The sequence below is a fragment of the Pygoscelis adeliae genome, unplaced genomic scaffold (genome assembly GCF_000699105.1).
Source record: "Pygoscelis adeliae isolate BGI_AS28 unplaced genomic scaffold, ASM69910v1 Scaffold71, whole genome shotgun sequence".
NCBI classification, from domain to species: Eukaryota; Metazoa; Chordata; class Aves; order Sphenisciformes; family Spheniscidae; genus Pygoscelis; species Pygoscelis adeliae.
The window spans coordinates 4,722,421-4,747,859 of NW_008824356.1; the positions used below are offsets into that span (position 1 = coordinate 4,722,421).

The 25,439-nt window shown below is 42.1% G+C and overlaps 2 protein-coding genes across 2 annotated transcripts in view; one reads left to right on the forward strand and one right to left on the reverse strand.

The window, feature by feature from the left end:
* COQ6 (coenzyme Q6 monooxygenase) overlaps positions 1-5,992 on the forward strand; it is a 7,591-nt gene extending 1,599 nt beyond the window's left edge. The window contains exons 3-11 of the mRNA XM_009319475.1: positions 438-561; positions 1,007-1,137; positions 1,507-1,614; positions 1,717-1,779; positions 2,096-2,203; positions 2,617-2,819; positions 3,939-4,054; positions 4,493-4,659; positions 5,825-5,992. Of these exons, the coding sequence (XP_009317750.1) occupies positions 438-561; positions 1,007-1,137; positions 1,507-1,614; positions 1,717-1,779; positions 2,096-2,203; positions 2,617-2,819; positions 3,939-4,054; positions 4,493-4,659; positions 5,825-5,854 (1,050 nt within the window). The 3' untranslated portion in view covers positions 5,855-5,992. The remainder of the gene's footprint in view (positions 1-437; positions 562-1,006; positions 1,138-1,506; positions 1,615-1,716; positions 1,780-2,095; positions 2,204-2,616; positions 2,820-3,938; positions 4,055-4,492; positions 4,660-5,824) is intronic.
* Positions 5,993-6,477: 485 nt separating this feature from the next.
* Positions 6,478-25,433, reverse strand: ENTPD5 (ectonucleoside triphosphate diphosphohydrolase 5). The gene is made up of 13 exons (XM_009319383.1): positions 25,161-25,433; positions 23,823-23,902; positions 21,641-21,784; positions 21,184-21,259; positions 19,550-19,585; positions 18,589-18,677; positions 15,780-15,859; positions 14,548-14,609; positions 12,979-13,080; positions 11,938-12,078; positions 11,526-11,582; positions 10,398-10,513; positions 6,478-10,211 (listed from the first exon to the last, which is right to left on the reverse strand). The coding sequence occupies exons 1-13, from the start codon at positions 25,375-25,377 to the stop codon at positions 10,125-10,127; spliced, it is 1,287 nt and encodes a 428-aa protein (XP_009317658.1). The 5' UTR covers positions 25,378-25,433; the 3' UTR covers positions 6,478-10,124.
* Positions 25,434-25,439: the final 6 nt, after the last annotated feature.

Sequence of the window (25,439 nt, forward strand, 5' to 3'; positions counted from 1 at the left end):
CTTTTGCTTTACCTATTAAACTGTCTTTATCTCAACCCATGATTTTTCTCACTTTTACTCTTCTGATTCTCTCCCCCATCCTCCGAGGGGTGGCGGGGGGGGAAGTGAGTGAGCGGCTGTGTGGTGCTGAGCTGCTTGCCGGGATTAACCCACAACAAGGTGATAGGGTAGCTTTCTATGTTAATTATGTAACAGGAAAGTAGGGATAAAAAACTTCCTTTGCAATTAGTTTTTGAGATGAAGGTAGATCATTGTATGAAAGGAATTGTGTGATATACTTTAGTAGCTCGGAATGGACAGTAATCCAGGACGATTCCTCTAGTTCTGTGTTTAGACTGCCGCGTCCTTTTGCTGTTAGGATGGATACATTCATAGTCCCTGAAAGGAACAGCACTTATTTATCATGCAGCTTCATGTAATTTTTTTTTTCTTTGTAGGTGTGGGATGCTTGTTCAGAAGCCATGATCGTTTTTGAGAAAGATGACTTAGATGACATGGGTTACATAGTGGAGAATGATGTCATTATGTCTGCTCTCACAAAACAGTTAAATGCAGTAGCAGGTAGTGGACAACTTCTTTAATATTTTATTTCCTGCAGAGAGCTTTCAGTTACTTGCCTTCTGTTGTGTGCGCTAAGTTATGAGAGGGAGAAAGATAATTCATCTAACAAGTAATTCTGAGACATAGGCAGCTTCTTGAATTGAGGGGTGGGTGGAGAAATCTGTCTTCCGAAGGCTACACAGCAAGAAAACAGTTGCATATGTAGTTCTCCAGAACATAGTCTCTCCAAAAATGGACTTAATGAAAAGATCTGTAGCTTTCTATCCAGAGCAGGCCTTGCAGTGACGAAGGGTTGACCAGATCTGTTCTTTAAGGGTGCCTTGAGAATTGTAGGGTCAGCTCTTAGGGCGCCATTAAGACATGCGTGGCCTTTGCTGTTGTAGTGATGTTTCCTTTTTTCATGTCTGGATCATGCTGTGACCATAGTACTTTGTGTTCCTATCAGACCGGGTGGAGGTTTTCTACAGGAGCAGAGCAGTCGGGTATACCTGGCCCCTTCCCTCTCACAGCTGTGACACAAGCCCTTGGGTCCAAATTGAGTTATCTGATGGACGCAGACTTCAGACCAAACTGCTGGTAACTAAACTTTTTATTTCTGTTGATCAGGCGTCATCTCTTGCCCAAGTCCTTTCCACTGGATTTGGTTCTGATTCGGTGTGTGCCGCTCCACCCACGTGGAGGGCTTGAGTAAGGTGAGTGGCTAACTCTCTCAGAGATGCTATGGGACACGGTGCATAGGCTTTTCTGTACCTGATGCAAGTAGACTGTGCTGAATTGGACAAGAGCAGAAGGGGCCACCTCTTCTGGTTTTTGGGGAATCTTCCTCGCCCCCCCCCTCCCCCGATAAACAAAAAATGTGTACTTGCAGGCTGAGGTTTGTAGACTGGAATACTGGCTTTCTCAGGAACTGCTGAAGAGGTTGCTTTGTACCTCTTTGTTTTGCAGATTGGTGCAGATGGTCATAACTCCGTAGTCCGGAAGGAAGCCGAAATCAAGAACATCGAGCATCGGTATGACCAGTCAGCTGTGGTGGCAACTCTTCATTTGTCTGAGGTGAAATTCTGCAAATTGACTCTTCCATAAGCAGCAGAACAGCTTAAGCAGGTGATCTAGGTCACTAGTTCTTAACTACCCACTTGCTTCTTTCCACCGTAGGCCACAGACAATAATGTAGCATGGCAGAGGTTCCTTCCCACAGGGCCAATTGCGCTTCTTCCGGTAAGATGACTTGTGGTCTCTGTATTTCTATTTTTTAGTTTTTTTAGTTTTTAGTCTGTTCTTCAGTGGTTAACTTTCTGGCTGTGCCTTTCTAAGAATTTGTCCATCTGCCCTTTACTTTTCAATTACTGCATTTGTTTTCCCCTCCTGTCCTCTCACTTTATCCTTGCTATTTCCCACTGGTAGCAAGTTGGGCTGGGAGAGTAATGTGCAGAGGGACTGGCGTGGGGCAGGACAGTGGGGAAATCTTTGCATTGATCATTTATTCTTGCTTCTTTTTCTCTTGATACTTACCCTTGACATTCTCTTAAACTAGCTGTCTGACACTGCCAGCTCTCTGGTCTGGTCTACATCTCATGAACATGCATCGGAACTTCTCGCTATGGATGAGGAAAGTTTTGTGGATAGCATCAACTCTGCCTTTGTGAGTATCAGCCTTGTGGCAGCTGAGGCTGACTTGGTTGTAATCACGAGAAATACAGCGGAATCCTACAGCTTAAAGGAGAGTAATGGGGGAGGTGGATTCTCAAGTTCCTTCTTCTGGTGAGGATGATATTAAAAAGGCACTTAGCTGATAAAGGATGACCCTTTGGGACTGAATTAGGTTAGTTCTGAAAGTCACAGAAGTTGTTGAACTAAATTGCCAAAAGTGGGAAGGGTAGGCTCATCCTAGTTGGAAACTTGTATGTCCTAAAACAATGAAGGTAGTTTCTTATACTGTATAATTTTGTCCGAGTGGTTAAAATTCAGTATTTGGAGCTCATCTGGATTTTTTTCAGCTGGATTCTTTTATATGTCTCATTTGGGTTAACACCTAAAGATTTGGGTTTTTTTCAGTGGAGCAACGTAAACCACTCTGACTTCATTGATACTGCTGGGGCCATGTTTCGATCTGCTATTTCACTCCTGAAACCCTCAGGGACTGCAGTCCGTCAGCTGCCCCCAAGCGTTGCTAAAGTAGATCCAGAGAGCCGAGCTATGTTCCCTCTTGGAATGGGGCATGCGACACAGTACGTCCAGCACCGCGTGGCTCTTATCGGGTAAGGTCCCCAGTGGTAGCCCTTGTGTGAGTGGGCGGCGTGTGGTTAGAAATAGCGACTCCCAGTCAACAAGTTAGATGGTTAGAAATAATTTATAGTTTCAGTTTGACTTTATCCAGGCCCAGTTTGTACCGTGTGCTCTTGTGCCCTTAAAGTCCTTTTGTATGAGTAGCTTTCTGTCCATTGTGTGTGCTTTCTATGTAAATTGCGAGATCATTATTTCCTGGTTTGTGTAGTCCAGTGAAACAATCCAGTATCTCATGCTGCACCTGTACTTCCCCAAACATTGTAGCAGCCATTTTGTGTACCAGTTTGAGTTTTAAACTTGCCTTTCTTGAACATGAATGACAAAACTTACAAATTATTCTGGATGGGATGTCATAGGCTTTTGTACGGTGGCCTATAGAAATAGGAAAATATCTTTTACATTCTAAGGTTGCATGTACTTTTTGCTCCGCCACAGCTGCAATACGCTGGTAGCTTATAGTAATTCTTGGATGCCGTGTTACACTTCAGATAATTCTCATCTTCCTAACTTGTGAGCCACTCTGTGCTTGGGAGCACTCTGTGCTTTATAGCTTGTTAAAGTGCATGATCCTAAATTTCACACCCAAACTTCATTTAATTTCTCTATCTCGAAGACTCCCTTATCAATATGCCTGGCTTTGTCCTTTACAGACAAGTCTGCTCATAAAAGAACCTGATTTTTTTCCGTTCAATGATATCCCACTTCTCTCCCATTCATGATGTCCGTCTACTTTGTGCTTGTGAAATGTGCCAGTGATGTACCTCCTGTTGTGCCAAGGTCACTTACAAAAAACATTAAGGCCTTTTCCACACATGATCTGAGAGAGGACTTTGGCTAGTTACCTCTTTATAACTTTTCCTTTCAGAACTGCTTTTTGTTACCTCCCCTTTGTCTTGCTTCTTACAACTGGAGAGGCAGTCAGGTAGTTCAGCATAGCATGCAAGGAGGTTCTGGATAAAGCGTATATGGCGCTGTAAGGTGGTGTTCATTGCAAAGAGGTGAGGAGTGCTATACTGATCCCTTCTGGGGTTTGTCAGCCATTATGGCTTTCTTCAAGAAGGGGTATAAATTTCTGTCTTCTCTTGTTCCAGGGATGCAGCGCACAGAGTCCACCCACTTGCAGGACAAGGTGTAAACTTGGGCTTTGGTGATATCGCTTGTTTAGCCCATCACCTCAGTGCAGCAGCCTTCAATGGGCGCGATCTGGGTAAGGATCCAAGACAATGAAGTGGCAGTAAGATGATTAGTCTTACAGGCCTTTGCTGCTAACATCAGGACAAGCATTATCTCTGTTTGCAGTTTAAGCATGCTGCTATGTGTGTTTGAAAGGCACAGGTGCCTTTGAAGCAAAACTGTTCTGATGTCCATTGGCTGTGGAGCAGTTAAAAGATTTTTTGGATGCAGTTTCCATCCCACAAATCTCAAAGCTGCTTTAAAAAAACAAAAAAAGTTCTGCAGGATGGTAGTTAAAGAGGGGGTGAGATGAAGATCACTAGCTGTTGGAAGGAGGCCTTTATTAAGATGGGCCATTTCTCTGTTCTTTTTCTGTGTTTTCAGTTGTCGGTGGAGACTGCTATATAGATAAGATGCACAGTTCTTTTGTGGCAAGTAAATTTTAATATGAGCGTTCAACTGTCTCTTCCAGGCTCCTTAAAACATCTCTTAAAGTTCGAGACAGAACGTCAGAGGCACAATGTCTCCTTGATAGCTGCTACTGATATGCTAAAGAGGCTTTACTCCACGAGGCTGGCTCCCTTGGTGCTGCTGAGGACATGGGGATTGCAAGCAACAAACGCCCTGCCTCCTGTCAAAGTAAGAATCTCACTTTAGTGAGGGCTGTAGGAAGAGTCCAGAACTATTTGTGAAACATACACAAGTTGTGAAGATTTTTTTTTTCTTTTTAAAAGAAACATTTTTGGTTGGAAAATGCTACTTGTTCAAACTGAGGTTTTGTGTCCTGAATGAGCCTGAGGAGTTCCTAAATAACTGATGGCTCGGTAGTAACGGTTTCTCCTGCAGCACAAAGGAAGATGAGGATCTAAGTGTCTATACTCTGTATCAGTAGTTAGAGGTTAGAAGTCATTAGAAGTCTTTGGCTTTATTTTGTTATGGAATGAAAATGTGGAACCTTGACCTGCATTCCAGAAATTCACTGTGAAAAACCAGCCCTATGAAGACACAGCTTCACTAAGCACAAGACATCAGGTGACTTGACAGATGTGGCGTGCAGCTCATACGAGCTATCTCTTTCTGTGCTGTTTTGCCATGTGAAATTGTTCCCTCGTGGCAGAAGTGCAAGTCTCTGTAATGGAAATTACCTGAGGAAGGCAGTGGTGAGGAGGTTCAGTCTTAAACACAGACCCTCTGTTTGCAGCCTATCTGCCTAAATTCTGCACCATTTGACCTAGTTGCTGGATTTTCATGAGGTTCCTTAAGCCACCTGCTCTCAAAGCTTCCAAGCACCCTCAAATTAGATTCCTCATTTCTGGATTTGAATGTATTATTCCACAAATCAAGTCACCTTCTTCCTATTAAACACAGTAGCCTGTTTCCTTTGTGTTATGGTCGCAGTTAAGACACTACCTGAGTTGAAGAGCAGTAAGTTCCTAAGGCATAGTAGCTGCCACTGGCAAGGTGTCTTTATTAGTTGCACTAAGAAGAGGACTGTGTTGCTGCTTCAGCGCTCAGAATTTTTTTTTTCTGCTTCTCTGTTTAAAGCAGAAAACCAAACGAAGACCTCTTTTCTGAGCATAGAACCTGTTGGTAACACCTGTTTTGTGCTGCTCTGGAGGGAAAGGAACGCTGCAACTTCTTTAATTTTCTAGCGTACAGGGATAGGTGCTCTGCGCTTGGCTAAAAAGGCTGACAAAGACCTGTTGTCCATATATATAAAAGGGAAGGAGACTATAGCTGCTTTCTAGAATGTATGCTTATTACCAGTTTATTAATTACTTATCTTTTTCTTCCCCTCTTTTAGGAGCAAATCATGGCTTTTGCCAGCAAGTGATCTGTTGTCAGTTTGGAACAGCAGCTTGCCAGTGAATGCATTGCCCTTATAAGGACTGTGACTGACTTGAATCTTTGAATTGCGATATTTTAATTTAACAATAAAACTGAGGCATTGAGCTGTGTACTACAGCATCCACTGGTTTATGCAGAAGTTCTCTCATCTGCTCTCCTCAAGAGGATTTAGGGTCTCTTCCTCTAGTACCATGATGTCTTCAGCCACAGAACTATCTGTACAACGTGCTTTTAATTTGCACCTTTTGAATTGAAGACTGAGGTGGAAACAGCTGTCTTCTGGCAAATGCAGTGCTGAATTTTGCCAGCTACAACTTCTGCTGCTTAATTACTTTCAGTTTTCTCTGATGTGATTTCTAGAGCTGTAATGTCATTCCTGGACTCAGAAAGGATGGGTAGTTTTCAGTAGAGGAGAGCCAACTCATGATGGCAGATATGTTTTAAAGCTCTAATCTGTCTCTCTTTCACCCTTCTCTCTGCCCTTCTCTTGGTGCTTTATTTAATAATGGTGTTTCTTGTGGAACTGGCTAGTCTTAAGGGCTCCATGAAAAAGAGATGCAAGACAACAATAATGTCTAGGAAAGAAAACTGCACCACAACATCTTGAATACTGTTAAAAATGCTTTAATTACTAAAATAGACATTCAGGATATTCTGTCTTAGGTTCCAAACACCAGCCTCCTGCATTAGACATTTGACGCTCACAACATTGAGTGAGTACTGCCCACGGGCAAGACTTACACATATGGTTAACCAGTATCAGGAATTAACATCAGAAAGAATGGAACATAAGTACTGAACTGAAAGCCATTACTTGTGCTTCTTCAGTCACTCCTATTAGGCAGTTCCTGTTAGTGACTGGCTAAAAGACACTACAAAGGAGGAGATAAAAATCAGGGCTGCGAGTAGACCTCTTCTCTTAAAAGGCTGCTTAGTCTTTAGTTAAGCTAATAAATAATCTCATTGCACTAGGGTAAGTGTGAGGACTTGACTGGCTTCTCTAGATCCCCCACCCACCTTGAGTAGTTCGGATGTAAACAGCAGGGGCTGAATTCTGCAATTTCTTGCAAAAGAAACCTTTGAGCTGAGTTTTTGTTTCTCTCGTGACCGCAGGACCAGGCCCCTGATGGAGAGCAGCAGTTTTGCTTCAGGTAACGAATTGTGCCACTGACAAATTAAGGCCCTGAGCATTTGGATTTAATGCAACTTTGGTACCAGGAAGCAGATGCTCCCACCTAGCATTTGTAGTACCAGAACCTGAGGCAAAGAACACAGAAAAGAAACTTCCCCTGCGTGGTACCTGTCTTGTTCTAGACCATCCTCCCTTCAGACAAAACCAAACCCTTAAGTACTCCTCAGGGCTAGCGTCTATTCAGTTGGCAGATACGCTGCTGCTGCTTGTTCCTTACATGCAACATCCCACCTTCTGTTCCTGTTTGAAATACAGCCTCACTGCTTATGGCTCTTAGCCCCAAGATCTAGTAAGAGTTTGTCATAGCACTGGCTCAGGCTGAAAGAAGACTTTTGGATTATTAAATTAGCTAGTTCTCAGGAGTAGCGCAGCCAGGCTAGTAACCACTGCATCCTACTTTGTGTTCTCTGAGAATACAAAAATAAATACAATTGTTCACTGAAGACAAAATGAATGTGTTTGCAGTCACCTTGTTGTGCAGACCAGACCACATACTAAGTTTTGCCAAACACTAGGAAGGGGAATAAGAAATGTTTGTGGCTGAGAAGAAGTACTACTTTCTTCATGTTCAAACAGAAGCTTGTAGTGAGGAAGGAACAGAAGTTTGGCGTGACAGGAATTTCCCAACATGGATCTCAGAACAGATTCTGGTAAGGAGGAGTACAGGTAGGATGAGCATTTCGTATTTCAAAGAAACAGCCTGAATTTACAGCAAGGTGTCAGTGGTGGGACAAGTACGGGTAGCTCCATCCCCAACCCTTGGACTCCTGTTGCTGACTGAGCTTGTTCAACCAAAGGTACACTTTGCACCCTAGCGCCGTAAAACCTGAGTTACGAGAAGGGGGAGCTTAATCAGCCACAGCCAAACGTGCGCTGCTAACTAGAGGAAGTGGACTAATGTTCACAGTAAGGCAAATTTCTAAGTCTCCAAACTGCTTGGCAAGATTAGCGAGGGCATGAGTACGCTACTTCCTCCCCTTGCTGGGAATTGCCAATTATTTTCAAATCCAGTTTGCAGAGAAGGTAGCGTGGGGGCAGTCTTTGGTTTTACAGAATTGGGAAAGGTGTTACAGCAAACAGGTAAGTCCAAATGCCTGACGGGAAAGTGTTCATCGCAAGAGATCAGTGGATAAAAGCTTCCCTTAATCACATGCATAATACCTCTCTGTTCTTATGACTGGGGCAAATTCATCTTTACGTTACACGTTCCATGGTGAGTAGAAGGTACTAATTTTTTGCTAAATAGGAGCAAACAGATGAGCTAGTTGCCAGCTATTTCATGGGATGGAAAAAGTTGTCTCTACAGCTGTTTCTATTTAGGACAATGCAAGGTCTGCACTTGGAGCCTCAAGGAATTTGAGCAATCTTCATGTTCTCTACAGCCAATTAAACAAGAAAATTGGGATCCTACAGCCCAGCTTTCTAGCCTATCTGACAAGATGCTTTATTTAAAATACTGATCTTCCATTGCTTCTATGTGTTTGGTGTGAAAGAGATGGCAAGATTCACTTTAAATTGTTATTCAAATAGCTTCATGCTATCCTGACATAAGTTTTGGACTTCCTAAAGAGCTGCAACCCCTTCATTGGATGCACTGTTCCTAAAGCCCTGCTGTATATGTTAAAAACAATTCCAGAGCAATGCAGGGCTGCACACACCATTTTATGGGTCCAACTCCACTATATTAAATTAAAGAGAAATGAAGTTTAAAACAACTTAAAATGAACGAGGGATAAGCAAACGGGATAAGAAAGCAAAGCTACTTTGCTCTTGTTCTCCCTCTGTTTCTGATGCTAATTCCACGCTCTCCCTATTTTTGTCTATTAACTGAAAAACCAACTTGTTTCACCACAGCTCTGCATTCAGAGGAGGGTCCTGAGGAGAGCACAGGAAGCGGTAAGCCAAACTTTCAGATGGGAAACCACACCTTAGAGCTCACTCAACAAAATGGGCTGTGGTGTTCTAACAGCTCACTGGCCCAGCAGGTCTCTCCGGGCTGTGCAAGGCCTATTTCCCTTGTGCTAGCACTAGACTTGACTCTTCGGTGAGCCCATTTAACTCAAGTTTGGCGTCGCGAATTGGTTCACCAAAGAACCTGAGGAGCACCAGCATCAGAGGAAGGAAGGCTGTGGGAGTGCCTTGCTGAGAGTGGAGAAACAACCACCTCTCACGGCAAAGTGAGCTATCAGATCAGCCATTTCATCTGACTGCACCCTTCATTCCCTTGTGGGTGTAACGTGACAAACATTTCTTTTGGCAGTGGAGTTTAAATAGCTGGCACTGCTGTCTAGTTGTGCCAGCACAAGCATGTGTTATGACTACATGCTAAATGCATCAAGTTATCAGGTCTGGTAGCCAGATGTACAGTATAGCTGCACAGATTTGTAAAGGGCAGCGAAAAGGAACACAGTCAGGCACACATTCTGCTTAGGAAACGACTGCTGCCTAAAGAAATGCTTGGTAAGTTACAACTTATGTTTTAGCCAACACCTTTCCCAAAACCATGCCCAAAGCATGCTTATAGCAGGCCCCTTCTTGAAAGACGAGTCATCTTGCAATGTATTAGCTAAACTAACAGCCAGGTACTTGGAACACTGAGGCTGGCAGCATCCAGAGTTGTTCACTTTTCTCTGAATGACTGTTGATGCCATCTTTAATTTCTGTATTTAACACCTCACAAGCAAACCTAAGTTATGGATGTTTAAAATAAAAGGGGGAGGGGAAATCACATGTCTGTAGTCTACCACTCTCTGTGCTTCTAGCGATGGGATGCTATCCAAACGTGCTGGTGAAAGCTGGCTTTGAGCCCCTCGCGGATACTCTGCTGAAGTTTAGGCCTTTTGACTTTCAGAAGGCAGCTTCTGGATCGTTTATGGCAATCACAATTATAAGTCATACTGTGGCAACTCTCATTATGCATGATGCCAATCTGGGGTGAAGATCTGTTCTGTAGCTTTGGTCCATGTTCTGCTCTGTGACCAACTCCAGCTGAACAACATACCTGGAGATTTCAATTGCTTTCTCAGCCTTTCAGAAATGCTGAAGTCCACAGGAATGTCACAGCTCAATAGGTTATCCCCAGAGACTGCAGTAGGTGAAAGGTAGCACCCAAAGTCCAGCTTGTCTCTATGTTGTTCACCTTCTTTGTTAACTATAAAGGAAGAAAAAGAAGTTGTTCCCAACAGTTCTCTAGATTCGTATGTTGCACAGATGACAGCAACTACATGTAACGACCTGGAAAGACTCAGTAGATAATTAGCCAGAAAAATGAACTAATGCATGTTGATTGATAAGAGAAATCTGGAAGCTGGCTTTTGGATTTAACTGTTTTTCTCACCTGTAGGAGTGTGTTGTCCCTAAATCCAAAACCTTCCTTTAGTAAAGCAGCGATATAAGTGAGGTCCATGCAGAGGAAAGGACTGGCTGAGTTGTACCTCTCCATGTTATCACAGACTAGAGAAGGAAGGAAAAAAAAAAAAGGATCTCAGCAAAATAAAGGAGCTTTTATCCACATTATACACTTGAACTGACCTCAAGCCAAAGCCTACTAAAACAAGTAGGCTTTCTCATTGAAATGAGAAAAAGGAGCATTAATTTAGGATCACAGAATTGATCTCCTGATGCTCTAAAGCGAAATAAATGGTTTAATGGTGTTAACATCTTAGCTGCATCTTTGGAAATAAGCTCTCTCAGTATCCCAGGGAAACAAAACAAACCAAACACTCAAACTTTAGAGCCTAATCTGAGTTTCTATGGAGATTAAGTTTAACTGAAAAATCATTAGAATTTAGGTCCTATTTTAGAAAAAAGTCAGTCCTGAACTACATAATTAAGCACCTTCTGGTGACAAATACAGTCTACTAATCGTCATGAGGATGATTACAATTTAGAGGTAATGTCTCGCTCTGTAAGCTAAAGTTTTAGCCATCAGTACCATGGCAAGGTGGGAGCTCTTCTTTTCACAGGAGGAGGTACAAAACTAGAACAAGTACTCAGGAAAAAAGTCAGGGGGATGGAAAGGAATGCAGAAGAGGCTGTCAGACTTTAACAACCTCTGCTCTCTCTCTCCATTTTGTTAGAGATTAAAAAGGGTTTAAGGTGACAGACTTACAGAAGTCAGCACTCTCCTAAACTCAGGGAGTTGCAGTTTGACAGAAGGAGCTCTCGATACAGCAAATCCCTTTCTTTTGTACTGACATTTATGAACTATCTCCCTCCTCTCCTGAACAGAACTGCGAAGCCACTAACACTTTGTTTCCCCTCGCTGTTCTTCAGTACTTTCTTCTGCAACAGTTATAGGTGTTGGCAAATAAAAGCTAAGTAACATGACACGGAAGGTATAAGTGGAATAAAGGTTAAACACATTTCTTTTTAAAAATCAAACTCACATTATATACTTCCTATAGACATTGATATTTTTGTTACTTCTCATCCCCACCAGTTTCCCAAGTCTCATGACTATTACCTTCTTTGGCTTTTCTTTCAAAATCTTTCACTTCCAGAACACCGCCCTGTTCATAATCTGAAAAGGAAGAGGTGAGAAAACATCATCATAGACCCGAAAGCATTTCTGTTCTGTATCTAAGTTGATTCTAGAGTGCAACTCGGTGATGCTGGGCTAGGAGTGAGATCTGTTGGTAACAGAGGACAGAGCTGCAAGTATAACTGGAGCTCAGAGCACGAGTCTCATCTGCTGAACTCTGAACATTGAACTGCACTGACTGACACACGTTCATTCCCTGAAGGCATTTTGTGTATTTCCTCTTTCTCAACACTGTTCCTTTTCCCTGCTCCCCACGGCTCCAGCCTCCAGGGTTCCTCTGTCCACCTTCTGGTTGACATGCTCACACGTAGTAGATTATCCCAAACCAATTTACCAATTAGGTTGGTGTCAACTGCGCGATCATAGTAATAGGAGAAAGCATAGAAGGAACTTCCACGAATCTCATCTGGTTGGTGCAGTTTCCCTTTGACAACCTTGAGTACTTCCAAGTAGCAAGGCTTGAATCCTGTTTCTCCTGTCAGGACAAACACAGATGGGGTGAGCCAAAGAGGTATATCCAGGAGATGGAAGAATCAGTGGCAATAGGATGAAAAAGGGAAGAAACAGAGATTAAAGCATCAGAAGAGATGAGAAGAGTTTAGATATCCCTTCCGTAATCCCAGATGGCACCTGCATGCAGGCAAGGGCTCTAGATCACCATCATCAAGTGGAACTGGTTAGAGCAGATCATAGCAATATCCGAAAGGTGCGCTGCACGAACTAGCGTAGGTGTATGAAAAGCTTCCTCCACATCAGGCAAAACTCCCATTGGTATGTTCAGTGGTCAGCAGAATCTCATTTACATTTGCGACCACCTGCTAGATAAAACCTTACTTTCCCTCTCCATCACACTGTAGTTTTATCAATCCACTCCACACACACCAAATCTGCAACTCAGCTCTCGTGTTCCCCACTGTAAAGCAAAGCAACATCAGTCACCAAAGGGGTCTGTTCTAGTCACTGAAGCAGCTTCACCCTCTGTGTGCAGCATTAGGGACACTATCTTAAGAAATAGTTCCACAAGTGAGGTACACTTTGGCCTACCAGTTACTGTACCCTAACGCAGCCAGAGTTTTTGCACTTGGCTCAAATCCTCAGGAGAAGCTCTCTTATTTGCACAAGTAACTCTTAACGTTTCCTATAAAGGTAGCATTTGTAATAAGAGATCACAGAGAGTGATCTCAGAGTATGGAGAGTGCAGGTCAGCTACTCTTACAGCTTCAGATTTTTCTTTGGCTCTGTCAAAAGTCCACATCTATGACTGGACAGGTATCCTTCATAACCCAAGGTAACCGATGGAGTATTTGCCAAGGAAAAACTCAGATTCTGAAGACAAGATTTATCTTACAAGAAGCAAGAAGTCTCCTAAGTTTACCTTCTTTCTTGCCACCATACTGGTATTTCACTCCCCCGAAGTGCCACTCTGCCTCCAGCTGCTTTGGCAAACAAGAACTGCGGAACATTTGTCCATCCACAGCTGGAATGAAACAAGAGGGGAGAGTCAGAAAGGATAAAATTTAACACAGTTATCGATCAATATGCAGAACCAGAAAAGAAGAGGCTGAAAGATCTTCATTAAGGTCTTTAAGCAAAAGTATGGAAATCTGAATTGATGGATGCTGCACAAACCGATTATGAATTAAGGATCAGTCTCAGTCTGGAAAAGTTGTGTCCGTTTTGTCCTGCAAGCTGCAGAGCAGCTGGGCTTGTCATTTGTTAATGAGAGATAAATGGTAGAAGGATATCTGGATAACGGCTGTTCACCACAGAAGACAAGAAACAAGAGAGGTAATTAATTAAACACACAGATACACAAACCCTAACAAACAGCAGATAAACGTGACAAACCAACCAACTGAGCAATGAAGACAAAAACTCCTAAGACACTGATCAATGGCCACTACAGGATCCACTGAATGTACCCTTGCAGGGTTCAACCAGAAATACTGTAACTGGTAAGAAGAAAACATGATTATTGTGGCCAGCACAGGTCTCACAGAAAAAGCAAACTTCTTACAGAATGGTTGAGGGGGATTGTGGGACTGTGCAAAATTTACTATGGGATGTTTAGGGGAAGGCTCAAAGGCAGGGAAAGGGGGAATCAAGAGATCAGGGAAGCACAAGTGTGGGAAAATGGAGGGGACAATAAAAGAAGGCAATCACAAGTAAGCAAGCAGCTGGTGAGTATGCTTTTCTGGCTGAGCCTTGTGACCAATCACTGCAGTCTGTCCTATCTTCTTCTTCTTAAATCCTATTCCCAACTATTTTTGATTTGAGTACATTCCAGTAATTAACGCAACTCCATCTTAGCTGGCAAGTAAGAATCCAGAAGGTGGAAAGACCCCAGGTCCTGGCCAGAGACTGGACAAAAGGCCCAAGGTCTGGGCATGAAGACTGGAAGGACTTAAGGTCTGGGTCAGAGACTGGAAAGACTCAGGAATGTGAGCATGCATTCAGGTTAGTGAGTGAGAGTATGTGTGCCATGCTCGTGGATTTCAAGCTAGACTAGTCGGTGAATACAGCAGGAGGTCTGGGGGAACACGGCGGGCCAGGCAGATACCAGAGAGACCTAGAAAGCGGGTTTGGCCTAAGCAGCAATCCTTAGGAAAAGGATCTACTCATGCTGTTTGTGTTCCTGTGGATGCTTGTAAAGCTGTGCGTTTGTGGCTGGCCATGTCTATATGGTGTTTGTATGTTCCCATGTGTGCATTTCTGGAATTTGCATTCAGTCTCACTGATGGCTGAACCTGGAAATAGGGAAAAGCAGCTGTCTCACAAGACAACTCCTTAACAAGTGGTAGCCTGCTTCCAGACAGATCTATACCAGCGAAAACATAGAAAAGCACAAGATACAGAAGTGAAGACATGGGAAATGGGCTGCTGACACAAGACTAAGTCTAACCACCTCTTCAAAAATCTTGGATGTTTTATCGTATGAACATACCTTCCATATTCAAAGCTCCAAGTGTTGCTAGTCGGGCAGCTTTTAGTCCAAACCCCAAATAGCTGCGAACAACAAAGACAGACATTACAGTTTTAATTCTTGCACATCTGGTATGCTTCACCCATAGCCTCTTCCTAAATCCTGGAATACCCAAACCAAATTTCCTTCCTCTGCTTCCCACAAGTCTCCCCTCTCTAAAACAGAGTGTTCCCTTTGCCAGAACAATTCCAAGTACCAAAAGAGTGACACAAACCCAAGAATTACAAAGAGCTGTACAATGGGTAAATCTAAAACTGCAGAAAGTGGTTAGAGCTGATGTGACATTTCTACAAGACATTCATGAAAAGCAAAAATGCAGTCTTGAAAACGAGGGAGAAAGAAGGGTATGTGAGAAGTGCATGGGGAATAGGATGGCCATTCTTATGTCACACACAAAGGACTATGTGCTCTTAGGACAGAACTAGTAGGAGAACTGCAGAACCTCCCGCTAAATGGGAGCTGTGCCTTTGTGTGAAATTCACCTGTTTGACTCCACAGATTACCGCTATACTCATTACAAGCTAGGATGTGAACAACATTTATGAGAATGTCATTACACGTTGCTGGCTTCAGCAACACAGCTAGATTAAAAACCTGTTGGCCTTTTGTTCCCACCTCTATGTTTGGCTACTTATCCCTTTAGTCATGTCAATACAAACGTTTACAGAATAATCAGAGTTAAACTAACTCTATTATATATGGTCCAGTTCTCATTGGACTGTAAGTCATGCAGGTAAACTCTGGATTTCACTGCAGACATCTCAGAAACTTGTTAGCTTAACACAGTAAACACAATTGTATTATTCCAGGCCAGGTATCCCCTTATCCTCTCTGACCAGGTTTAGGTTCTGACTACTGGCACGATATCCACCTTTCTGCTTGGTCCAGAATATCTAGCTTGAAACCAGTAATAAGAATTCTTCTCCTTAAATATAGTGACTCGTAATGCTTCCTCTTTATTTGACAGACTGACTAATATACCCTTGCAGTGATATTAACCATGATCCTGGAACGTTTCCAGTCAATTAATGTCATGTTCCACTTCAACTAATGTTTCAAGCAGATAAGAAAACGAGTAAAAAAGTCATGATCCCAACAGCTGGTAACGGGATGACATGGCTATTTGTGGTTAGCTCAGGGGCTGCAGAAAGACTGATTTTTCCAGCGAAGACAGCAGCCTTTTTGCTCCTCACCTGTGGGTATAGAGCTTGTAGGTGCTATTAAACATTTCAAATGAGGTAAGAAAATCCCCAGGGGTTTCCTTCAAAGTTTCCTAAAAGTTAAGTAAAAGAAGAAACCTTTTAGTTTCTATTATGCAATAAAAAATAACCAACTTTGATGTAATATCACAGATACACCCATAGGGTTTACTGCACACTCATCTGATCTGCTTTGAAAACAAAGAACAGTTTTCCAGTGGTGCCCACTGCTGTAATATCTGCAGCTTTTAACACTGAGTTTATTTATATGCATCTTTGTGTTACTTCAATGTATATAATAGGGAAGCGCAACAGATCAGGATGAAAATACTTTCCAATTCAGGACACCTGAATTTTTCAGAGTACTTATGTGCTAGTCTATACATACACACACAGTTCCCATCGAAATCAGCTGCACTAGAAGCACTATGAACTTTTGCAAGTCAGACTAGACATCTCAATTCAGGAACTCAGAAGAATTAAAAATGCAAAGTAAAGTATAGGCTGCATTTTCACCATGTTAAATGTCATGCTGAAACACTGTGACCACTCGCTCCCCGTCTTAGGGCTGCTTTACCTCCTGGTTTAAGTGCTTTCCTCTAAATTAACCTCCTGTCTCACCAGCTCCAGTTTTCCTCCTTTCACAGTCTTCCCTCTGTGCGCACCTCCGCCCCACTGGTACTCAGTCCATACCTTCTTGCCAGACTAACTGTCATGTTCTTGTAAATCTGAACCAATTCAGGGCTCATTTACTGTTCCTTTGTTTCCAGTCCCCAAGATCTCAATCCCAGTTTCTGTCTTTCCTCTGCTAGTGACCTCATTCTCCCATCCCTTCTTGGCCCTGTGCCTTCATATCAGACACGCTGTTACTCTGGGCCAAGCAGCAGAATCTCAGAGAGGACTGAAGCTGCAGAGTGCCTGTAGTTACCATTGAAGTAAGCTGATACAGCAAAAACAACCCAGATCTGGAATTGTAGAGTCCTAGACAGAAGCCTGCTCGAAGCTGAAAGAGATTTGGCAGTATTCAGCTTGAGTTTCTCCTTTACAAATACAAATTGAAATTTGTTTTGGGCCTCAGATAGATTTTCATTGGAATGGCAGGCACATCCTTGACTCAACACACCCAGACCCTGCCATATTTTGAGTTCTGTTCCTAAACCTTCCATCACAAAAACTTTTAAAAAGGAGAGATCCTGAAAAAAAAAATTGTTTGGAGAAAACAACTGCCTTTTTTCATGCCTTACTTTCACAAAAATGTAGAAATCCTCACAGCCCTCCCAAATGAGGCAGGCACCAGACAGACAATTTCATAATGATTATGATTGGTTTTCAGTTTCTTATCACTTTGGCAATAATACCATGAGAAGCATAACACTAGCTTAAAAACAGCTCCATGCAGTTACCATTATATGTCCTCTAATTTCTTGTAATCTATATTTCATCAATGAATCTCTTACTATTACAGTATTTTGTTCAAAATGAATACAAGAGCAAACATGTGACTGCCTCAGATTGCAGGAAGGGAAAAAAACCCTCTGGAAATCAAAGGGGCAAATCCCTGCTAATTCCATCAGATGGAATGTGAAAAGAGAAAAACTCTTCAGAAACATACTGAGCTATGTATGTGGGTTTTGTACAAACTCGACAATACAGGCGAGAAGCAGACATAGCGTAAAAGCAGGCAACATGAACCTTGACTTCCACACTGCCCTATGAATTCACACCATTGGTCCTGGGTCAGCAGCAAACCCTCGAGGCATTTTCCTCCAAGGCTCTAAGGAGACGTTTGAATCCTGAGCTGCAGTTCAGCCTACTTCACAGCTCTATTTATTCTCCAAAACCCTGACATGCAACACCCTTTCCCGTTGGCCCAGTGCCCACTTTAGCAGGTGTTATCAACACAAAACAGAGGGCAAGCCCAGAGTACTGGCGGCTTTGCTGAACAGGATAAGGTTGCACGTCATGTTTCAACATGACCCACCACTGCAGAAGTAAAATATCCTGATATGAAAACCATGTGTTTTGTGGTCCCCAAACACCCTTTGAGACTATCAATTTCTGTCAACAAAAAAATGTTAATCAAAGGACTCCTTCAGAAAGGGGGACAAAGACAACTTCACAATATCAAGGTACAGAATGCTATAGTGCCCTTCCAATACCCATGTAATTTTCCCATGCAAACCTTAGACTTGGGTCCCAGTTCAAACTGTTTCTAAAGAGCTATAGAATTCCTGACAAATCCAGCAGAGATGGACTGAGGGGCAGAGAGGGGCATTCTCAAAGAAAATGAGAAGAAATTGATAAGAAAACAAAGAGGGATTGGCTGTGCTATTATAGAAGACATTTGCCCCATGAGACACTGCCTTCCAAAATTTAGTGAGGATCTGCTATCAGACTGGAATGGGGGAGAAAAAAAAAAAAAAAGATTACTCAGAGCAGACCCTAAATTTCTTGTAATATGCAAGAATACTCCCTGGAAATGTTCTACATCTACTGAATACAAAATAATTTTCTGCATTAATGGGGCTTTCCCAGCCTGGGTCTAGAAAACAAAAGCTGTTTCTCTTTGGTTTTATCCATTTTCTTTCTTTCTTTTTTCTTCCTTGTTATCCAGGCTTCTTTGTTTGCAAGTGCCTATCAGCCAACTGCTGATGTCAAAGGGAACAGAAATACAGATGTTCTGTACACCACAGATGTTCTGCTTGTGCCAGTGCTGACAAAATGGTATCAGAGAGTACAGCAGTGCTCAGGTCTCTCCACTGGCCCTGCGGTCCCAACCCGTGCAATTTTAACCACTCCTCACCTCAAACCGTGGCAGGAATGTGATTTGGGTTGAGGCTCCTCCCAAGTCCAGAGTCCCAACAGTATGCTGGTTCTGGCCAGACAGCTGCCCTGCAAACAACAGCATGCTCAGAACACCCCCAAGTGCAAACTACTGCATGCATGTTCAGGCAGCCACCAAGTTAACCCATTATCACAGCAATACAGGAGGGCTGAGCTGGCCTTCAAAGACAAAAACCATCACAGAGAAAAGGTAGGCAAACAGAAGGTATTACGAAAAGATTCATAGGACTTTCCTCATTGATTCCAATTCCACCTCCAAAGAGACAAAAGCAGATAAATCTCTAGGTATCCATCATAGCTGAAAGTAAGAGACAAAGTATCTCCTGCAGAAGACTGTCAAGGAGAGTACATAAATTCTGTAACCACCATATAGCTGGTCAAGAGCAGTAGGAGAGGAAGGACAGTAAGAGCAGAACCAGCTATTATCATTTCTCTTCACCCACAGCAGCTTTTTTGCTTGGTCACATATCTCGTAGAGTACTGATTTTCTTTTCTCTTCATTAGATTGCATTCCCAGAACTTCTTAGAGCCAGCAGGGCTAAAGCATCAGTGCATTCCCTGTTACACCATTTTAGTTGCATAGTTGACACTGGGATGAAGAACATTGTAAAACCTTGTTTCCCACCTTCTAACAGATTAGCAGTACCACTCCCCTACATACATTACAGAAACCAGCTTGCCAGTGCCTTCCAGTCCTGAGTAAATCCTGGCACCTTCTGGATTAAGATGCCTCCTTCTTACTACAGGTGTGGCTCACCCTCTGCAACAGCCTGCCCAAGACAATCCACTGCTTTAGCACTGGTGCCACAGTGGGGAGGAAAAGCAGGACGTAGCAACCAAGGCAGAGGAACTTAGGGTGATCACCTCCGCAGAAGAGACTCAAGTTCATATTTAGAGAGAAGTTATACAGAATTAACTACCTGTCAAAAAGTTCACAGTGATCCAGGCTAAAATTCCTGCAAAGAGTGAAGAAGGAAAAAAAAAGTCACCACTGAATACTCCCACAACCTCCTGCCCACCCTTACCACCCCTCCACATGTTATTTATTTACCTGGAAATCATTACTAACTTAACATAACCGCCTCATACTTCAGAGATTAATTCAAACTTAATTATAAGTGATATGATGCATTATTGATTCATTAAAATCTCATAAGCTGGGATAGGTAGAACGTTTGTAATATCCATGGAACTGCAGCATGCACAAATCGTGTATTATCCAAACAATATGCAAAGAAGTAACGAGCTGACACAATGCACAAGTTTCCTTGGGCACTTTTTTTCCTCCCAGCATTTCAATTCCTAATCTGAAAATTGCATACACACCACTCTGTGTTTTAAAGTTGTGGTTTCTGTAATTACACTACAGACATAGTGGCAACCAGTAAAACACAAACAACTCCTCGGACTCCAGCGGCTTGCTTGACGCTGGTATGATTCTCACCCAAACGTAGGCAAACATGTGACAGTAGAAGAGGTGGGGCTTTTAAATAAACCTTGGCAAGCTACACTGTGCTGTATTATGCCTCATTGGTCCTGCTCCCTGTCAATACAACACTTCTCCCTACTATACCATTCACCCGTTAATCCTAGTGACATACTATGCGTTGCACCGTACTTCATCGAATACTTGCAGACTTCACGTTACTTCTCCTTTTCTCTTGGCACATATGGACAGATTTTGCTCTTTTGTCTTCCTCCATTTATTAGTTGTTTAAGCGTCGTGACAATTCTTTTTGCTTTCCTTGAACACCTTCCAAACTGGCAATATATCTGCCATAATGAAGTGTTCAGAACTGAATGTAACATAACAGATGGCTCTTATCAGGCACCCATACAGAAGGGTTATTACCTGCCTATTCTCCAAGGTAATATGTCTGGGTACGTAGCCAAAATGTTACAGTGGTCTGTTCTGCACTGCAAAATCATCACTTACTCCAAAGCTACAACATATTTCACCTTTTCTTGTATTTAGGTTACTTCCTTTGTTACTTTACTAGCTGCACTTTTCCAATCAGAATATTTTTTTTAAATTTATTATTTGTTACCTAATTTTTTTAATACTTGCCAATTGTCCTTCATTCTCCTCTAATATTCACAATGCTTCCAACCTTAACCAGAAAATTGATGAGCTAATCATAATAGATTGTTTTTAATGCTGGTATTGCAGAATTGACTAGGCACTTTCCATAAGCTTTCTAGCTTGCTATATATCATCATGTAGCCTTTGAGAGGTGGACACCATCTTTTTTCCACCAGTTCCCAGGAGCAGGCTTCAGCTGGTTAGCCTGCATTAGCCTGCATACTTATTTCTGAGATGGGGTTGTCTTCTGGAACCTCAGAAGGTTTTGGATGAAGCTTCATCTAGCTAACCAAGTAATCAACATCTCCTAGGAAAAGCAGGATTGAATTGTTTCAAACAGGGCTAGAAACCTTTTATTTCTTCCCTCAGTTTAGTGACCATTTCCCCTTCCTTCTCATGTCCATAGGAGATCTCCCTCTGTCTTTCCCCCACTCCTCTTTGCTTTCATTTTTTCCTCCTTCTAAAACATACCTTCATAAGACCCGTCCATGATGCTAACACTGTCCTCTGTAACAAGAAATGGTGATTCCTCAAAGACTTCTCTCACCTGAAGAAAGAAATAACGATTAGATTCCTTGGTCTTAAGAGTCTTGTTCTGCTCTGACAGTGAGAGAGAAAGTTTTCTTTTTCACAGTGGTATAAAATAAGACAAGTGTGTGGAGTAGGTAAAATTACTCTTCTTTCAAGGGCCAGGAAAGAAAGGAACAAGTACTGTAGGTCTCTTTCCCCATGCCTTCTATCCACATCAAGACAGAGGATTTCAGGGTCATACAAGAAAGTCCGTAAAGTCTGTGAGTTTCATACTATCATGGGATTACAGTCACTTTTGACAGCTGAAATTCTCTTCTGCTAAACAGAATGGAGAACTGAGTCATGAAAGATGAAACAGGAGAGCAATACTAGTGCATCCAAAAGATCTTAGTATCACCTCTAAAAGCAGAGCCTGAGCTTTCTCCTCTGACAGCAAGCGCAGTCCAGCTGTGGCTTTTAACACTACTGGGGTCTTCTTCCAGAGATAAGGTGGCACAGCATCTATGGCCATGTCCAGCAATCTTTTGACAGTTTCAGCACCCTGAAAGGAAAAAGATGTTTTTCTTATGGTTTCCTCCTACAGGCCATCAGAAAATAGGCTTCCCAATTCCCCCTCAACACTAGTGAAACCAGTATTTGATAGCAGAAGATACCTCACCCACACCCAAGATAAGGATAAAAACTGTGCTAGACATCTCATAAGAATCTTAGAGAGAACGTCTGCATTGGAAGGACAAGTGTATTCAGAGATGTATCTTAGGCAAGAGAAATGTCATTGTTTGTGGAAAGTATTATTTGAAAGGATGGAGGGAGGCGAGGGAACTGAGTATCTGACAAACCTAGACATTTTGCAGAATGATGAAGCTAAATGGTACAATTACTGACTGAAGCTGCAAAGGTCAGGAGGAATGTCTGTAGATTTCACTAAATGCAACATAAGAATTCCAAGTGTGTCCATAGCAAGCAGTGTAATTAAAATGCCAGCTGTAGAATGGTTACCACACGAGGTACAGACATCACTGCTGGGCTCTCAGTTATTTACACTGGTCTAACAATTACAGTTTGGCATTAGAAATAAACATTCTCCTGTGACATGTCTAGAAGTTTCTTTTGGGTGAATTCTTCTCCTCTCCTACCCAACAAACAAGACAATTTAGTGAAGTAATGGGAGATCTCATCAAAGTTTAAAAAAATCCAAAAGCCATTCACTTTTCCATAAAGTTTCTCACTCAAAGTCCTGTAGCACTGAATGCAACTGAGGAAACTGAGAAACCTGAAACTCCCCCTATGCTAGCCCCCAACTCCAAGACTGCAAAAGCACACAAGGTAGAGCATCTAATCTGTCATTTCTCTGGTACCTCCTTTAGCTTGTGAAAGAGCTTACTGTCAGCACAGGGGACCTGGAAAATGGCAGCTTACTTCAGGACTGGCCCTGTGTATCACAACAGGAGGATTATTTTAGCATGCTCTGCTCTGTTGCTCATTTCTGACTCCTGATCCAATAGAGTGGCACGGAACAAGTATACTGTGCATGAATTCACAACCACCCCCACTTGAAAATAAAGAGGATTGCACCTAACTTCAATTTCTTATTAAAATTATAAATTTATATGTTAATTAATACATCTGATTGTGGAAGATGGAACTGTCCAACTGTGTTTTGAAAAACTCTGTATATAAACAAACCAACATGAGTCTTGAGGCAGTAGAAGAGTAATTGCCTGTACCTGAATCATTATTCAGCTAAAACCGTAATAAAATATTTGAACTGAGCATGACTGAAGCAAGTCCTACATATCACTGAGCACTGGCTTCCAAGCCATGGTTCCAAAGATAACAGCAAAGAATCAAACCAAACAAATTATTGGAAGTCTGGTGATAGAAGTAGAGAATACACTTAGAGAAATATTAAGACCTGACTTAACCTGCTAAGTGCATCTTTATTCTTCCCCTTCTCCATAACTTATTAACAAAAATTAACTTTTGTAGATCTGACTATACAGACAAAAAAATTAAACATTTTTAGGAGTCAGAGAAATGAACCCTCTTTGCTTGTCAATGTAACATGACTAAAAAAGAAAACCCCTGCAGTCTTAACCCCTTACTTCTGAACTAAATAAATCAAAACAAAATACGCCCATTTTGAACTGTGACCAGCACTGAAAATTTCAACCAAAAGGAAGAATTGAGAAAATTATTAGTAAATGAGACAGGAGTATATATTTACTCATATTTGGGGTAGCTATAGGGGAAATAAATATTGAATATGGATGCTGCTAGAGCCAAAAATCACTTTGTCTTTGAAATTCTCAAAGGCATATAGTCTAGTTACATATAGCATTTAAGCAATTAATTAAGCCATTGTTCCGCTGATGAAATATGTAGAACCGCTCCCATTTCACTGTGTAGAAACTAACTCACAAAAGTAGAGCAACAGGTTTAGAGAGCCAGCAGTAGAACCTTTACATTTTTTCTTGACTCTCCACAATTACAATTAGTAATACTTGAACTGCTTGGTAGAGTCCAACTGATATTAGTAGAAGCAAGACCAACTCACAGGGAATGAAGGAGAGCCTTACCTTTTCAGGCTGATCAGCATATGCAGAAAGACCTGGCTTCACAGACTCAAAGATTTCCCCTTCCAACTCTGGAAGGTTTTCTGCACAAACGAAACATTACATGAAACACTCAACAACTCGAATCTTTTTCTTTAGTTTCAAAAAGGTTGCCTGCAACCCCTGTAAGGTGACTATCCTTGATTTCCCTTTGCAAACAATACTATTCCCCTCCTAAAACAAGCACTGCTCCTTCACTTCAGGGACATATTTAACAGAAGGTTGCCTTTGTATCCTCCAAATTCACAAACAATTTATTAAGAACATGTTGTTATAATTAGAAGTATGTTCATTTTGTATTTGTGAACTACAGTGAGTTATAGCAACGTAGTGTGACTGTGCCTAATCTTAACAAAATTTCTTTTCCTTTCTGTCCCCAAGCTAATTGTGAAATACTAATTCATATTAAGACACACGCAGTCAACTCCTGATTATTCTTAGGTGATTCATCCAACTCACAAACACAGAACAGAGCTGACTGGGCTCAAGCACTTGGCTGCAAAGCCAAACAAGTGTGACCACTGCTCCCAGAGCAGCTTGCGTCTAGAAGCTATCCCTGAGTATTGCATATTACAAGTCAGGCTGAGCTCATCAGAGCTGGACGTTGTACCAGTCCTTCCAAACTAAGGTTGAAATCATGTGAAACCACATAAGTACTATGTGTGGCCCTGACGGGCTTATCAGCTGAGTCCCATCAACCAGCCTTTAACCTTTGCAAATTTGCTGGCTCACTGTACCCAAGCTGATTCACCCTCTTGAATCCTGTTGTGTGTGCAGCCAACTTGGGTGCCTCTGCACTGTGTCAGAAGCAGATATACTGCAGCGTGGTGCATCTGTGCACAGGAATTCTGGAAATGGCTCAGACCTTCGGTGCTTATAATTCTTTAATTTACCGATTTTAATTTACTACAAAACGTGACATATAAACATATGCAGAATTTAAGTATCTCTTGATATAATTCAAGGTAACATGCAACTTGACAAAAACAGTGAAAGCTTCTTTCCAACTCAGTGAGACATTCCTTTAAATAGCCACACAGATGAAAATCTCTGGAAGTTCAGAACTCTCCAGCATACCCAGAATTAAACCTCTGAGTTTCAAAAGATCTACAAAAAAGATATTTTCACAGCAAAACACCACCACAAATGGACAATAATCATCTGCCAGAGGACCATTTGAAGGACAAACTGTAGAAATCCTCAGTTGTTCCCAAATGCTGTGTTGGAAAAAAAAACGCTCTTTTGGGAAGTTGGAACCTAAGTCAACATACTCCAAGTGCGCAGACTGACACGGGGTCTCACCTGGGCTCTTCTGCACAAAGGTGTAAATGTGAATCCGGGTTCCAGTGCTTCCTGCGTCAAACATTATGCCGTAAAAAGTGTTGGCTTTGGCATTTATAGGGCACACATTAGGTGGAAAGAAATCCTGAAACCACATCTCCCTGTTCGAATGGGAAAGAACAAAGGACAAAGAGGAAAATGCCAATGCTAGAAGGATGAGAAGTCTGGAAGATGCCATCTTGCCAGGACCCCTTGAGGCAGTCAAGCATGGATCAGCAATCACAGAGCTGCAGTAGGTCC